The sequence below is a fragment of the Serinus canaria genome, chromosome 3 (genome assembly GCF_022539315.1).
Source record: "Serinus canaria isolate serCan28SL12 chromosome 3, serCan2020, whole genome shotgun sequence".
Lineage (NCBI taxonomy): Eukaryota > Metazoa > Chordata > Aves > Passeriformes > Fringillidae > Serinus > Serinus canaria.
In genome coordinates, this window is record NC_066316.1 from 23,802,305 (window position 1) to 23,817,821 (window position 15,517).

General features: G+C 43.4%; 1 protein-coding gene and 1 long non-coding RNA gene across 2 annotated transcripts in view; one reads left to right on the top strand and one right to left on the bottom strand.

Annotated features, from left to right (window-relative positions):
- The window catches only part of PKDCC (protein kinase domain containing, cytoplasmic), a 36,259-nt gene extending 23,126 nt beyond the window's left edge, over nucleotides 1-13,133 (top strand). Inside the window, exons 5-7 of the mRNA XM_009091076.4 lie at nucleotides 268-375; nucleotides 10,139-10,312; nucleotides 11,871-13,133. Of these exons, the coding sequence (XP_009089324.3) occupies nucleotides 268-375; nucleotides 10,139-10,312; nucleotides 11,871-11,956 (368 nt within the window). The 3' untranslated portion in view covers nucleotides 11,957-13,133. The remainder of the gene's footprint in view (nucleotides 1-267; nucleotides 376-10,138; nucleotides 10,313-11,870) is intronic.
- LOC127059373 (uncharacterized) overlaps nucleotides 1-15,517 on the bottom strand; it is a 453,343-nt gene that overhangs the window by 185,805 nt on the left and 252,021 nt on the right. The gene's annotated exons all lie outside the window — the stretch shown is intronic.

The window sequence follows — 15,517 nt, forward strand, 5'->3', positions numbered from 1 at the left end:
CTTGTGGGGAGTCCTTCTCAGTGTTTTGTGCCTGCAGGCCTGGGGCTACCAGCTGGATGAGCCAGCCTCTGGAATGCCTGGGCCATGTCAGGCGTGAGACTTGTAGGAACTTGTAGGAACTCAGGGATTTCCTGCCCACGTCACCACCCTGCCATGGAGCAGGGCACCACAGGGCTCCCATGCTTAGGGCTTCATTCAAATAAAACCTTGTTTTGTCCTGTGCAGGATGCTCCTCATCTAAGTCATTCTTTTCCTCTGCTTTTAAAGGAGAACTTCAGTGGGGAATAGATGAGACAGCTGCTCAGCTGGAGAGAGTTTTGAATCTGTATAAGAGTGGGGAGTACCTGCAGAACACAACCCGGGTGCCGAAAGCTGGTAAAGTCATTTTCCTTGAAACCTAAAATCTCAGATTTGTCATTGTTGTGGGATTCGCAAGGGCTAATTTGCAGAAAGCAAAGCTCAGTGGTCCTTGAAATCATGCTTGTGATAATATTTTATCTTCTTTTTGCTTCCTGGGAGCCTCCTGTAACTCTTCTCACTCTATGATGTAGCTGGACATCCATAAGTGTGAGCAGGCTCTCAAGGAAATCCAAAGAGAGTTCTCCATGACAGATTTATGGAAAATGTGTTTCACCACATCCACACACTGGTGTTGTAGTATCAAAGCCTGCCCGAACATCTGTTGGGGAGAACCCATTCATGAGACTGTAACCCCCCATGGGCTTCCTGGGACTTAAAATTAATTTCTTGCAACATAAATGTTTATTGATTGGAAGACTAAAGTTTTTACTTCCTTTGCAAGGGAAAATAAGTGTGTCCCCCATATTCTGCTAGCAATAGAATGAAAAAATAGAAAAAAGAACAAGATGAAAACAAGGCTGAATAACGGTATCTTTTTCATAATATGTCTGTATGCTATTCAAGCTGTGGTACGAAGTGGTGCGTGTTCTTCCTAGAAGGATAGCTGTGGAATTGTACATGTCAAAGAATATTATGTGTGCTGGAAATGACTGTTAAGCCAAACAATTGTAAAAGCTGTTTTGCAAATTATTTTTGTGTACGTACAATGTTCACGTCAAACTGTCAACATAACTGACTGCAAGTTGATAGGAAAATTATGGCTTTGCTGCAAAAGCTTGGTAAAGAGGGAAAGATGGGTCCTAAATGAAGATGAATGTTGGCACAAGGGGTTTGAAAATTTCAGTGAAGCATTTGCTCAGTGAAAGAGACACAGGAGCCAAATTCATTCTGGTTGTGGCTCTGTTAACCTCAAGGGCCATGATACCAGGGATGAATTTGACCCACTTATCAGAATAATTCAATATTTATTTTGTTGTAAAATTGGCAGGAAAATTGTTGCAGGTGTTCATTTAACTTTCTAATTTTCAGCTTTTCATCACATCTGTGCTGAGTGATACCTGTCAACACAGCAAAATTATTTTCAGCAGTACAATCAATAGTACAAACATGTCCTTTGTTGAAGAAGTGCCAGGAGCTGAAGTTGTTCTATGATGCTGGTTGATTCCAGGTCTCACTGCTGTATCAGGATGAGGTGAAGTTTTTGAATTTTAGAGATCTGTCATGTTTATAAAGACTCACAGGGAGAGAAGCTTTGGACAGCAGTAGTCAGTGTATCAGTGCAGTTTTCCACGGATACAAAGCAGAGCTCCATGTATATTTAGCTACTGTAATAATTACACATTTTTGTGTTCATTTAATTCTGCAGAGTCCTTGATAATGTAATACAGAATCCACTACCCTCATGTTCATGGTGGTAATGCCCTGCCCTGCAAGGAGCCTGTTTTATTTGCAGGACACTGCTAATGGACTTAGGCACTTCACAGTGTGACCAAAGATGTTGAAAATCTGTAGGTCCTTTGTGTAATGTATTGGATAATGTACATTAAATACCCTGAGTGTAATATTGAATTCCTTGATTGGAAAATGTTCTCAACCAGGAATAAGCCTGAGGATTTGGGTATCTTACTAGAAATTACACTTAGAGTAAATGTATTCTCAGATTTAGCTGCCATGCCTTTAAGATGTGCAGGCCTATTTCTAGTTTGTTTTAAGGCCACTTTAACCAAACAGAAATGGTGTTGTAATCTATTTCTATTTTAAGACTCTCTTTCCTTACCAGGCAAATATGAAGAAGTCATATCACGAGGGCTAAAATGTGCCTATATACCCACTTTTATTATTTTAATTCAAACCATAACCTTTCCTCAACTGATATTTGACTGGTATCTGATTCTAATACTGTGTTGGAATTAATTTTTAAAATTTTCAATCCAGAGATTATGGAATTAGAAATTATTAATTAAAATTTATTTGGAGATAATGGAATGAGGAACTCTCCTGTGATACAGTGGAGTCGCAGGAGAGGATGACAGGTGTCTTGGAAGGGAGTGGTGTCCAGGGAATCAGCCTCTTCTACTGGCGGGATGTTCCCAACTGAGATTGCATCCTCACCACTGAAACCAAGGCTGAACAGATGGAATATTGTGTATAGATCTTGGTAGAGGGGTAGATAGGGATGAAAAGGAACAACCAGGATGTTCCCAAGCTGTAAGTTGAGGTCCTGCTTTGGCCCTGTTTGGACCAAAAAAATTTTTTTAAGATTGCATGATTTTTTAAAAATGTTTTCTGTGTTGCTGTGCAGCATAGACAAAGTTCAAGAAGGGTGTTTTTCAGCCCAGTGCCAAGTTAAGATAAAATTAAAGGTGATCATTTGGTTCTCAGGCCAGATTGGAGTTAATCAGCTTTGCATTCATACCCCAGTTGGTGCCAAGATGGGGGAGGCACAAGTTTGCATCCATTTTGCTCCAGATGATAGAACTCTCACAAGGTGACTCACTCCCAGGATTTTTGCACTCACAAATAGTAGAAATGACAGGAATTGTGATGCCAATCTCCTTGCATCTAAAGGTTTAGTGACAAAATAAGGCCTTTGTGGTGCACGACCTATTTTGAAATCCTAAAAGAAGAGGAGGAGAATTCAGATCCAAGAATTACAATTTTGTTTTGGTTTGGTTTTGAGAAAAAACTACAGAGTAAGGTTCAGGTAATGGAGCTTCAGAATTTGTATTAGGTCTTAAATGCTTGGAATTAGACATTATCTTGGATAGACCATTGTAAATTCATAGTAGGAAAGACAAGATCATGATCTTGGGCATGTCATGTAAGGCCATAACTAAAACATTAATGTTGAGGAAACAGTGTGTTATCTATGTGAACTTATGTTTTTGAAAGGAAGACCTCCTCCTATGAACACCACAAAGTGAGAAAGGTGATATTGATAAGCAGTAGGGAAGTGGCACGAAGAAAACTTCTTGTCAGCCCTAGTGTTCCCATAAATAAAGTTTAACAAGATGACATAGTCATATTACAGAAGGTCTTGGATATTAAGCTTTCACTGTGCTTCAGTTGTAAAGATTTTATAGTGCTGTAAATTATATTATGCTCTGGACTTTGGTTTAGTATCCTAGAGTAGAGGCGTGGGAGACATTTGATAGCTGTGTATGCGTTCTGCAGTCATAAATCACACTGCTGTTCATGTTGATATGGGAACATTGCAGCATTTAAAACAACACCAGGAACAAATGCTTTTATATTCCATTGGCTGTTGGCCTCTCCTGCTGGAATCCAGAAGAATGTGAATTAAAACAGGAACCATGTATTTCTTCTGACATATGTTATCTAAAAATCATTAAATCATTCCATTAATTATACAGATTAAGGAGACTATAAAAAAACTTCTGATGTTCATCAGTAAAGTCATGCCCCAGTATCAAGGTTTTTATTACTTCAATCAAGTGACAGTGATTTGTACCGAGTATCTAGCCCTTGAGCTAAGCCCCAGCCCTTCAGTTAACTCAGAATTTACTCAGAAATGCGTGAAATCAGCTAACACTCATAAATCGGATAGCTTTGTTATTCATTAAAGCTAATAAATGACCCATTATTAGGTCTGGGGGTGTGCAAGCCCACAGAAAGCTGTAATTAGCTGCTGTTGTTAGCTGAAAGCACATTCTCAAAGCTAAAAAAGCTGGAAGGCTGGACATAAAGCAAAGACACGTTGTGTTTTCCTTTGTCTCAAGACAATTTGGCAGGATTATGCTGTATGTAAATATTTACAGTACAACAGTGTTTTGAAAATAATATTCTGCAGGGTCACTATAGCAACCTGCTTAGGAATCTGTAAATCTACCCAAGAATTATTGAAATCAGGAAGAAACTGCAGCCCAAATTCCTGCTCTATCGAAATATATTATGATAAATCTTATCAGCTTTATATTTTTTAAAATTATTTTTATACATGTGCATTTGGTGTCCCTTTCCAGAGCCCTCAGGGCTGAGGGGGAAAGGTGCACAGGGCTGGAAGTCTCCTTTGCACCCTGCCTGGCTGGGGGGGCTCTCACATCAGGAGGCAGGCAATGCCAGCACGCAGGAACACAGGAGCAGGCTCCTTTGCAGCCATCATGTGGGTCTGTGCAGCTCTGCAGGGACCACACCAATTGCTTGTTCCTCACTTGTATCTCCACCACCGTGCAAGCCATTTACCCTGTTCCCTGAGCAATGTGTTCTGCTGTTGCTAAACTTCTCCCTGTCCAACTTGGCGCTGCACAGCGGAATACTTTCTGCTGAGGTCCTCAGTTCCCTTCCAGAACGCTAAAGTGTTCCCCGAGTGTCTTTTATAAGTCCTGTGGGCCTCTGTCTTCAGGCTTAAATGCCCCAACATGTGACCCTAGGCAACTTCTGGCTTGTCCATCATCAGCATCCTTGCTTTTACGATCGGGTGGACCACATGCAGTGTTTTAAGCATCTGTAGGACATTTTGGGCTTGTTGTCTTTGGTAAATTGGTGTGTGCCACAGAGGTGGCTGTGGGCACGGAACAGCTCCCTGGGATGTGGGGCACAAGGCAGGAAAAATGCTCCAGCTGTGTCATGTTAACAGGAATAAAATGTAAGGGAACATGTCGTTCCTCTGGTTATTTATTAGTGTTTGGGCGATGGCCTGCATACGGATTTAAATATGGCTCTGCTGCCGGCACAACGGGAGTGCATGAGGAGCCACCAGGCCCGGCCTGGCCTGCACACGGGAAACGGGAATGCTCCCCACAGGAGCCGGGCTGTCCCCTGCTCTGAGGCAGAGCCGTGCCCGCCAGGCCCGGCCCAGCCTGCACACGGGAAACGGGAATGCTTCCCGCAGGAGCAGGGCTGTCCCCTGCTCTGAGGCAGAGCCGTGCCCGCCAGGTCCGGCCCCGGCCTGCACACGGGAAACGGGAATGCTCTGCACAGGAGCTGGGCTGTCCCCTGCTCTGAGGGAGAGCCGTGCCTGCCAGGCCAGCCCGGCTTTCCCAGCAATTGTGAGGCCTGGCTGGAAGCAGAGCCCACAGGCCAGGTCTGCACCAAAGCCGCTCTCTTAGCAGCCTGCGCACGGCGCTTCGTGGGCCTGCTGTCAGAAGCGTGTTTAAGTGTGAGGTATTGGAACATGAGGAAAAGTTCAGAGTAAAATGAAGCATACTGAAAACATCACTGTGTTATTGTCTATTTTGGATCCAGTGCTGCTCTCCAAGAGCTCCCTGGGAATCAGAAGGGACTGTTTGTAGAGCAAAACGCTGCTCAATACCACTTTTTGCTGATATTGGCAAGATCAGGCTCTTTCTGCTTACTTGTGAGCAAAGCAATTAAAAGCAATTCCAGAGTTGACTGCCAGTGTTCCTGTTGAGACTGGAGGAAAAAATGAGGGAGAAAAAGGAGCAACACGATTTTTCTCTCAAGGATGAACGTGGTTGTGTCTCTGTCACTGACCCACAGTGTATTGGCAGGTGATAAGAGAACTGGGCAAATCTCCAGCAAGTAGCTGTAGTTGGTAGTAAAAATGCAGTCTGGCTGCTGTGGCTGAAATAAACGGTCATTAGGACTGATTAAAGTCAGATTTAGGGTGATTCAGACAGGCTAAAAGGGGGAAACCACAGGTGGTTTCACATAGTTTATTATATACTTGTGGAGCTCCTTATATGATTCAGTCTGGTACAGTGAAAATGAGTATGTTTATAGATTGTAGTCGGCTTTGGGACAATGCAGGTGGTTTTTGATGGGAAAAAAGACAGAATAAGAATTTAAAGCATGGGAAGCATTGGCTTTATTTTATAGCTCTTGCACTGGTCAGTGATGCTGCAGATTGCTCTTAAAGATGCCTCTCTCACTTGTCACAAGAAGTGGGTGATCTTGGTTTGAGGATCAGTGTGGCCATCATGGGGATGTGGCTATCATGCTAAGAAAAACTTCTAAGATTTTGGCCTGATCAAAGCAGAGTGTTTTGATTGATCAGAACAACCGTGTAAAAAGTATTTAAAACTATAAAAGCTATCACAAAACAAAACTTTTGAGGATTGCCTGGCTTCAGCATAGCAAGGTGTCTTGAAGCTCCAAAATGTTTACAAAAAAATTTGCTTTGGAGTAGAATCGATCTGTGTACTGTGAGCTCTTGTGTTACCTCCCCCGTGTTAAACTCTGGTGTAAACTAGAATACGTGACATCAAGATCAGGCTTACTGCACTGCATTTAGTTGCTTCAATCCTCACAAAATGAGTAGATGGAGGAAAGGATTCTTTTTCTGCCGATACCAGTAGGGATGCCTTGCATTTCTCTGATCTATTCCTTGCCATTACCTTGATAGATTTTATGTACTTTCTGTCAAGCTATGTGTATGTACACAAAAGTGTAAATTTATGGCTGCATTTATAGTATTAGGCAAGCATTTATTGGTTTTAAACACCATTAGTCTGGAAATTGACCAGAACTTTGACCTTTTTATGATGTGATTTACTGCTGTGAGCCTTCAAATTCCAAGGACTCCATTTAAGCAAGTTCCAGGTCTTGGCAGGACAAAAACTTGGGCTGGAGCTGTCTTTAAACTATTGGAGTACTGCTTAATTGAGGAGCTGCACTGTGGTGTCCAATTTAAAGGTGTAGGGGAAGCCCAGCTCTCCTGAGGGCTGGACCTAATGTCATTACTGGGATATATCTCAGTGGAGGTCCATCCTTCAGGAGGGTCCTTCCAGTTCATGTGAGAGGAGTGCATTTCTTCACAAGTCATACAAATAAGGGCTAAAGGATAAGCTCCCTAAATCAACACTATGCAAGTAAGAGATTCTAGGGATACTTGCCTTTACCATGCAAATGGACAAGGCAGCTGCCTTGCTCTGCTGGAGGTGGAGTGAGTTTTGAAGAGAAGTGCAGTCTGCTTAGACCACCACTTGGTTGATGCTGCAACGAGTTTCTGATCAGTTCTGACTGTAATAGTTTAAGAGGAGGTCCCATCTTGGCTTCCCAGGGCAAGCAGGAGTGCATGGCTAGAGTGGGAGCGGGAACAAGGGTGCAGGGCCATCCCGTGTCCTGCTCTCCACTCCTTGTGTCTGCCTTCCATTGGGATGCTCCTAAGGGAAGACACTCCAGGCAGCCATTGCTGCTGTTTGCCATGCAAAGGGGGACAGGGGCTGCCTTCCTGCCTTTCCCCTCACTGCATCCTCCCTTCCCTGGGGGCAGCTCAGGCTCAGTCCCCAGATTTGCAGGTATCCAGTGGCTCCTGCCAGTTGGAGGCCCTGGCAGAAGCTGCCCTTGTGGAGCCCGTGTGACTCTGTGCCTTCCCTCAGATTCCAGCAGCAGTGTTTCCACCTGCGTGGTGCCTGGTGATCTCCCAGCCAAAGGAAAATGCTCTTTGCATCTGTGTCACACTGCCATGTGCCTGTTACTTGTTCCCATGAGTCACTGGAGATGGTTATGGCTTTCCCTCATGTCAGAACTGGCAGGGAGCAGTGAGAAGGGACAGTCACAGGGCTCTGCTGTATGGTGACACTAGTTTTGCATGGCTGTTTCCATCCTCGCTTGCAGACTCAAACCAGGACCTTGCCATCACAGTTACAGCTGGCCCAGCTCCGTTGATTAATGTGTCTGAGCTGCCCAGATGATTTACCAGGCTTGGCCACCTTGAAAAAGGCAATGGAAAGGGAGAACTTTATCTCCTACCTCTGAATCACTGCTGCTCGTTTGAATTCTGTGTATGTCAGCTGAGATCCTAACCCCTGAGAGCTGTATTGGGAGCAATGCTGAGGAAAAGCGAAGTGCTTTAGGCCTATTAAGAAGCATATCTGTGCTCAGAGAAGTTTAAATATTTTAAATATTAAATAAGGGTCCTCAAGGTGGGTTTCTCCCTTGCATGAATAAAAACACATGATGTGTTGTAGGGCTGCTCTCTTAGCATGGTGATGGTGTGCCGAGGATGCTGCAGCTTCCTCCCAGCCCCATCGTGGAGCCTGTCAGACTCCCAAAGTGCCCTGGAGAGGGGCTGGGACACACTCCCTGCTGTCATGGAGAATCAGGCAGATGCTTCATCTCCTGCTGCCACAGCAAGGACCATCCTTCTGTGAATGCCCCCTGTGGCATGGGGCTTGGCACAGTGCAGTGTGAGCTGGCTGTTCTGTGGTGTGCAAAGAGGAGCTGTGGGTGATCACATCTTATATCCAGTCAGCATAGCATGTATGCTGATACAAATGGTTACACACGGTGCTAACTACAGGGAATTGATTTTTTTTTCTTTTAATTTGTACACATCATTTTACTGGGCTGTGAGGTACCAATCAATACTCAGCAGTTCCATGTGAAGAGAATATTCTGTTACATTCAATTATTGCTACACTACAGTTGATACATAAACTGGGAAAAAAGGGACTTTTACCTAGCCAACAGTTTGATTTACGCTCTGACTTCTCTTCAAAAGAAATGTATAAATATTTTTGATGGAGAAATGACCAGTCATAATGTGGAACTACATTTTGAAAATTTTTTTCCTTGTGCATGAATCTGCATTTCCTGAATTAAGAAAACTTTTTTGCTTTTGATTTAACTGGGACATGATCAACTCTGATTTTGCTTTTTGTTTGGGAATGTTTCTTATGATACTTTAAATTAGCTAGGGCTTAAAATAGAATGTATTTGCTACATTTGTTTCCCACTATTTCAGACTGTGTGGTGAGAATGAGCACTCTTGAATGTGCACTTCTTTTCCCAGTTGAAATATTGACAGTTTGGAGTAGCAGACACGCTTGCCTTTGACTCAGTGCTGTTCATACAATGTGCTGTATGAAATATTAGCTGGCTGAATCAGCAGAGCAGGCAGAAAATGCCTGAACCAAAGTGACTTAAGAATAGACTGTGAGTCAGGGCAGGCAGCTCTGGTTTCCATAATAGATACAATTAGAAGAAATATAGAACGTATTTAGTTTTTTGAATAGGACGTGGGGAGGAGAGACAGGAGGGAACCATTAATTTGTGCGTCTGGAGGCTAAACAGAAATGTTTATAAATGATCAGTTGAGTTTGCTGATGCATTCATTAGAGAAAGCCCCATTAGTGGCTGGGAAAGTGAGAGGAGCTGTGAACAGAGAACAAGAGGCAGCTCATAAAGGCAAGTGAGACTGAACGGCAGCCAAGGAGAGGAGCAGGCAGTGGGGCAGCGCGGAGGCGCGGCTGGGCAGGACCACGCTGACATGCTCCCGCTACTTCCCCCCTCCCTTCTCTTCAGAGGCCCATCAAGCGACTCCTCTTTTGTCCTAATCTGAGCAAGCAAAAAAAGTTTGCTTAATTAAAAGCCTGTCTTTTCTTCCTTCTCTGAAGGAGCCAGAGAAAAATAGCATGCTCTTCTGAGGCAGAGGGAGGGCTGGGAACGCCTGGTCAGGTCTCACCCCGACAATCCTGCTCACTGTTGGGAAGTAGGACAGTGAGTCAGTTCATTCAAGTGGATGCTGTTTATTCAATGGGACATTCTTCCTGTAAAACTCCTAATAAAACCCAAGCCTCGCCTCCGCAGTGGGGAAGGGAAAGGGGTTTTGTGCACAGACTGTTTATTTACAGACGCTTTCTGGAGAAAAAGGTGAGAAGAGAAAGGAGGGAAGGAAAAGGAAAGGAAAGTGCAGAGCTATAAACACGTTTGGGAGTAAACCAGAGCTGGTACAGCCTAAACCGTCAGCTTTTCCATCATATATCCTGCTCCTAAGCTGCTCTAATAAACCTTGCCTGTTAAAAACAACCAGTTTACTGGAGCCTTCCAACCACTCCTTTGCTCTGATTTGCAGAGTACAGACGGGTGCCTGAAGCCTTCATCCCTGATGAGAACTACAGATGCTGGCCATCCTACCATCACAAGGGCTGCCTCCTCTCCGTGTTTGATGTCAATGAAGCCATTGAGATCTGTGACAGCTACTCCCAGTGCAAAGCTTTTGTCCTGACTAACCAGACAACTTGGACAGGTAGGTCCTGGATGCTGTGGAGCAGAACTGAGTCACCTGTTCTGGCTGCCCTAAGTGTTTTAATACAGCTTGGGCAGTGTGTTGTGCTGGGCTGTGGGAGCCAGTACCAGCATCTGGAAGTGAGGTAGTCTCTGAAGGTTCAGCTGAGTCAGCTTCTCTTTGGTGAGGCTTCTCTTTGGTGAGGCTGTCAGGGAAGCAGAAATTACAGACAGGCTCACAGGAGCTGGCAGGAGAGGGCTAAGCACGTGGACCTCAGGTTACCAAACCACAGGATCTGAAGTGTTATTTTTTGCATTTTTGTGCTTCTGGGAGGTGTGAACGGGCACTTCCATGGAAAATTAATTCCTATTAACCTTGTCTATAGCTAACCAGTGACTACTAGGTCATCATGTCAGACAATCTGTAGTTGAAATTTTGAAGTTAATTGATATACTAAAAAAGTATTTATTCTGGCACAGAGAAATTCAAAGGAAGTTTAGAGCAGCTCCTATCTCAGGTTACAATATTAAAAGCAAATATTTGTAGTCTTGTTTTACATTCCCTTTGCCATACCATTCCTGAGGCATGAGCACCTGAGTTCCTGAAACCTGCAGCTCGGAAATTTGCTCAGTAGTTGAGGCATCCTGTTTGCCATGCCATGCTTTTAAAAGAAAATAGTGTTATGGGAGCCCCCTAGAGAGGCAGGCTGGGAGCAAATAGCATTTGGTTTTCTCAGCTTTAGAGAGGGAAGGCAGAAGTACAGCAGACATGGAGTGTATCTCTGTGCTGCAAAGAAAGGCAGTGATTTTGCAGGTCTGTGGGGCACCAGGAGCTTGTTGGGAGGTAGGAATGTGAATAAGGTGCCAGGTCAGTGAGTGTGGGGAGATAGAAGAGCTGTGCTGTGGCTTCCACAGACACCAAACAAAGAAACCTTCCCAAATTCAAGGATTTAAATAGATATTATATATACTGGCCCGAATATACATGCAGCAGGCACCTTATGCTACCCAGGCTGTTGTCACTTGCTGCTGCTTTTTGTCTGAGGACTAGAAACCTTGTTCCAGCTTGTTTAAATCCCAGACCTACAAAGCAATCAGCAAGAATGTTTCAGAGAAAGTCATGTTTAGTACACATTGCACTGATCAGTTTTGTAAAGATCAAGTGTGCAAATATGATTCTGCTTCTGTACAATGAAATGAATGTCCTTCATTTAAGCACCCAACCCAAGCCTGTTTTTATTAGTGGGAGTCTCAAAACACTTTTTTAAAGACCACATGGATTTTTTATTAAAGTCTTCAGACCTTTCTTTCATTTGCTGTGCTAGCTCTGCACAGCTGTATCCTGACCGTAATTAGGTAAGAGTAAAGATACTAAAACCAGGAGAACTTTTGTGTCATTTTAGACAAAAACCAGTTCAGGTTTATACCAGCTGAAGTTAAGAGAGAGTTCAGTCTTGCATGGCCTGAAGGTTGAAGTAGGTTGAAGTAAAATTTGAAAGGTCAGCATTTTAAGGTAGGCAACGTTTTGCTCACCGCTTCTAAGTATTTTCCCCTTCCCCCTCTTTTCCTATTCAATGCAGGTCGGCAGCTTGTCTTCTTCAAGATGGCCTCAAATCATATTGTGCCCGATCCTGACAAGATAACATATGTGAAGGTGACAGACTGACACCTAAAGTGGCTCAGTCTGACATGTGAGTGATAAGAGCTGTTTGTGTATAAATATAGGCAGCTGTTAGGTAGAAGGTGGCTGTGGCCGGAGAATAATTGCACTATTACTCATTCTAATCTATAGAGTGCTAAAGGAAACTTTAAAGAAATAACCTGCATGACCAGGATGAATGTGCAATAAAACAAGATTTTGAAAATGTGATTTAAAAACAAAGCAAAACAACCCAAAGCAAAGTACAAGAGATAATACACTGTTAGAGTATAATTTTGGTTATAAATCAGCTGGCAGCTCTGGCTTTTCTAAGCAAGGTTAGCATAACATTTCTGACCTATACATGTGTGTCCAGGGATGAAAGCTGATCATTTCTCTGGGAAGCCTGTATCCTCCACACTGGTATTTATTTGGGCACGTACAATCACAACAGAGGAACTGAAGCGTATCAGTTTGTCTGCTGAATAGCAAACGTTACTGAGGACAATCAGCATTTGTGTTCAAGCTATGGGATATGCAATGCCGGCGTATTTGTCAAACGGAAGGAATTGCTTATGTTTAGAATTGCAAGACTGCAACTAATTTTCATTTTTGCTTCCAATGTTATCATAAAGTTTCATTTTTAATTTGAAAGAGCCATTTTGTGGATCTAGCAAATCACATAAGCATATGAATAGTCCCACTGAAAGGGCAGGGACTTACCCAAGTGCCGAGTGCTTTGCTGGATAGGCCTGAGCATATGCTTACAATTAAGCCTGTGCTTAAGACTTTTGTTGAATCAGTTTGAATTGTACAGGAAGCCACATCTTTGACAGACTGGCAAAGCAGTCCATCTGGTTGAACAGTACTAATTTAATGACTATCTTGCAATTATTTGTACCTTTTATCATCAGGTCCTTGGTTTTCTAAGGCATCGCTTGCTGATTCTTAGAGTGAATGAAGTAAATGACCTTAATGATGTCAAATGAATGCTAGCCTTAATTCTATATAAAATGCATCTTAAAGGCAGGGTGTGTCTAGAGAATTTGCTTTCAGTGAAAGCAATGAAGTAAATGCTAAAGTGACCAATGTCATACTGTTTTGTAGTTTGTACAGTCAGGAAAAAATGTGCTTTTGTTTCTCAAATTGTTTATTTTTGTAAAAAAATAAAAATAAAAGATAAATAAAATTTCTTTTATTCTTGGTTTTTGTGTGTTTGTGCTTCAAATAAATGCATCAATCCAGTGTATTGTATGTAAACTTAAACTTGGCATATTTTTCTGGAAAGGACTGAGGTTGTTCCAATGTGTCCCAGGGAAGGGTCTGTTGGTACCTGGAGTACTTGGTGGCTTTGCCTATGTGGTTGCCTGTCACAAAGTGAGTCACAGTTAGCCAACAATGGTTGAGCAGCCTTTGCTGCTCTGTGCTTTGCCTTATGCTGCATTCAGCTTTTTAGCACTTGGAAGGGGCAAAGGTGAGAGCGGGACTTGATGAAATTGCTCCTTGGGCCAAAAGGGAAGCTGGCCAGCAGCCCCTGCCAGGGAGGGCAGGGAAGGAGGGCAGGAGAGCCAGGGAAGTTGGGCAGCAGTGTGGAGTCTGACAGGGAGGGAAGGTCTGACAGTGGCACCATGGGCAGCAGATCTCGCCTCGCTGCGGTTTCTCTGAGGTCACCGATGCCCTAATGGCTCTGGCAATTGGCGTCCTGTAATGGCTGTAACTCACAAATTATCAAACTCTGAGCCCTAATAGCTCAGCTGATTGTGTCGCCCTGCACTTAGGAACCCATCAATCATACTGTGGTAATAAACAAACACTATGGATTCTTTTAAAATTGCTGCATAAATCATGCCAACACATACTGCACAGTTCATTGAAGTGATATGGGTTGTTGGCACTGAGGTGCTGGTAGGTATTTTGAAAGTCTTTAACCTCCTGTGATTTCCTTCCCATTAAGCCCTGTGCAGTTCCAAAAATACTCAGCATTTAAAAACGTTCTTTAAATTTAAATCCTTTAGTTGCATTCCTATGTAAAAAAATGCCAACATTTAAAATGAAAAAAAAGTCATTCAGGGTAATACTTTAAAGCTGCAGTAGGTAACTTCAATAATTTCATTCCATCACTTTCTGCACACTGGAAAAAAATGCCTCTTTAGTCAGGAATTGTTTATCCCCAGAATTAAACAAAGTTGCCAAACCAATTTATATCAGCTTTTGCAAACAGAGATCATGTAAGCAAGAAAGAAACATAGCTGTGAGCCAAGAAGCTGGATTTTAAATTTCAGTGGTAATCAACTTTATATAGGCAGGTTTTATAACTCTGAAAGTAAGGCTTTCCAGTGGAAATGCTGATAAAAATCTTAGTAAGAGAGGTGTGATACTACAATGAGAGAATTTAACAGCTGTAGTAAGCACTAGCAAAATTCTGAATTTATGTGGAGAAAGTGATTTTTGCAGCAGTGGGTCTGATTCAGCAGTGCCTGACTGGCACATGTGGCGTGGATACCCTTGAGAAGCCACGGAGGAGGAGGAAGAGGAGGAAGCAAGGCACAAAGTTAGCAGGCCTGGGCCAACCAGCCTGGGACCTGCTTCATGTTTCCTGCAGAAAAAGCATTTCTATCTGTTTTTCCCCCCTAACTTTTTGACTGCTTTTTACATTTCCTGGCTTCCTCAAGCCACAAGGTAGAAATATGAAAGAAGACACCCACAGGGCTTTAAGCGACTGCTGTCTGTGTGTGCACATGCACGTGTGTGTATGTGTATACGTATTTATGTACGTGTCATGCTGAACGGGGAGAGCTTATTTCCTCCGTGAAAAACCAATTGCCTGTGCACAAAATGAAGTGCTAAACAGGATGTTGAGTTCATCTGGAGAAGTGAGACCTGTGTGAGGCTATGGGTGCTGCAGCTCTGCAAGGGGCTCTGCTGAGTGTTTGGCCCAGTCCAGCACCACGTTGTCCTGGCTGGTCTGGGGCTCAGAGCACCTCCGAGAGCTGCCCACTCTCTCCTGATGGCTTGGTGAGGAGATGATTCTAGTCCCACCACTGGGAACAGGCTCCAGGCAATAAAACAAGCACTGACAAGCATCACCTTCAGCCTGATGTCCTGAGGGTTGCAGGGTAAACATGCCAAGAGCTTTCATCTTTGCTTAGAGCAAAATAAAAATGTGTTCCTCTATTTTTCTCTGTCTTCTCTGAGCCTACTTCTCTATCTCAGCTCATTTTTCTGAGCTTTCTCCCCAACTTCAGTGTGTCTTTTTAAGTAGAAAGCTGAGGTCTCCTGTAATCAGCTTCAAACAGGTGGTCACAACTCACATCACATCTGGGAGAAATCTGTGGTGGAATTAGTAATGCTGCCATGAGCATTCATTGCCATGAGACAAAGCCTGAAAACAAGTGAGCCCTGTTTTCAGCTGAGAGGTTCAGGTAAGTTTGTATAAGGAGGAGGGGGTTTGTATAAGGAGTGAAGGGCATTGGATGGGCAGTGAGATGCTGGTGAAGAATGTCAGAGAGGTACTTTCAACATGAGATCAAGGAGTTCAGTGTGGTACAATTATTTGTGATTTGCCCTGCCTCTCACTGCTTTACTGAG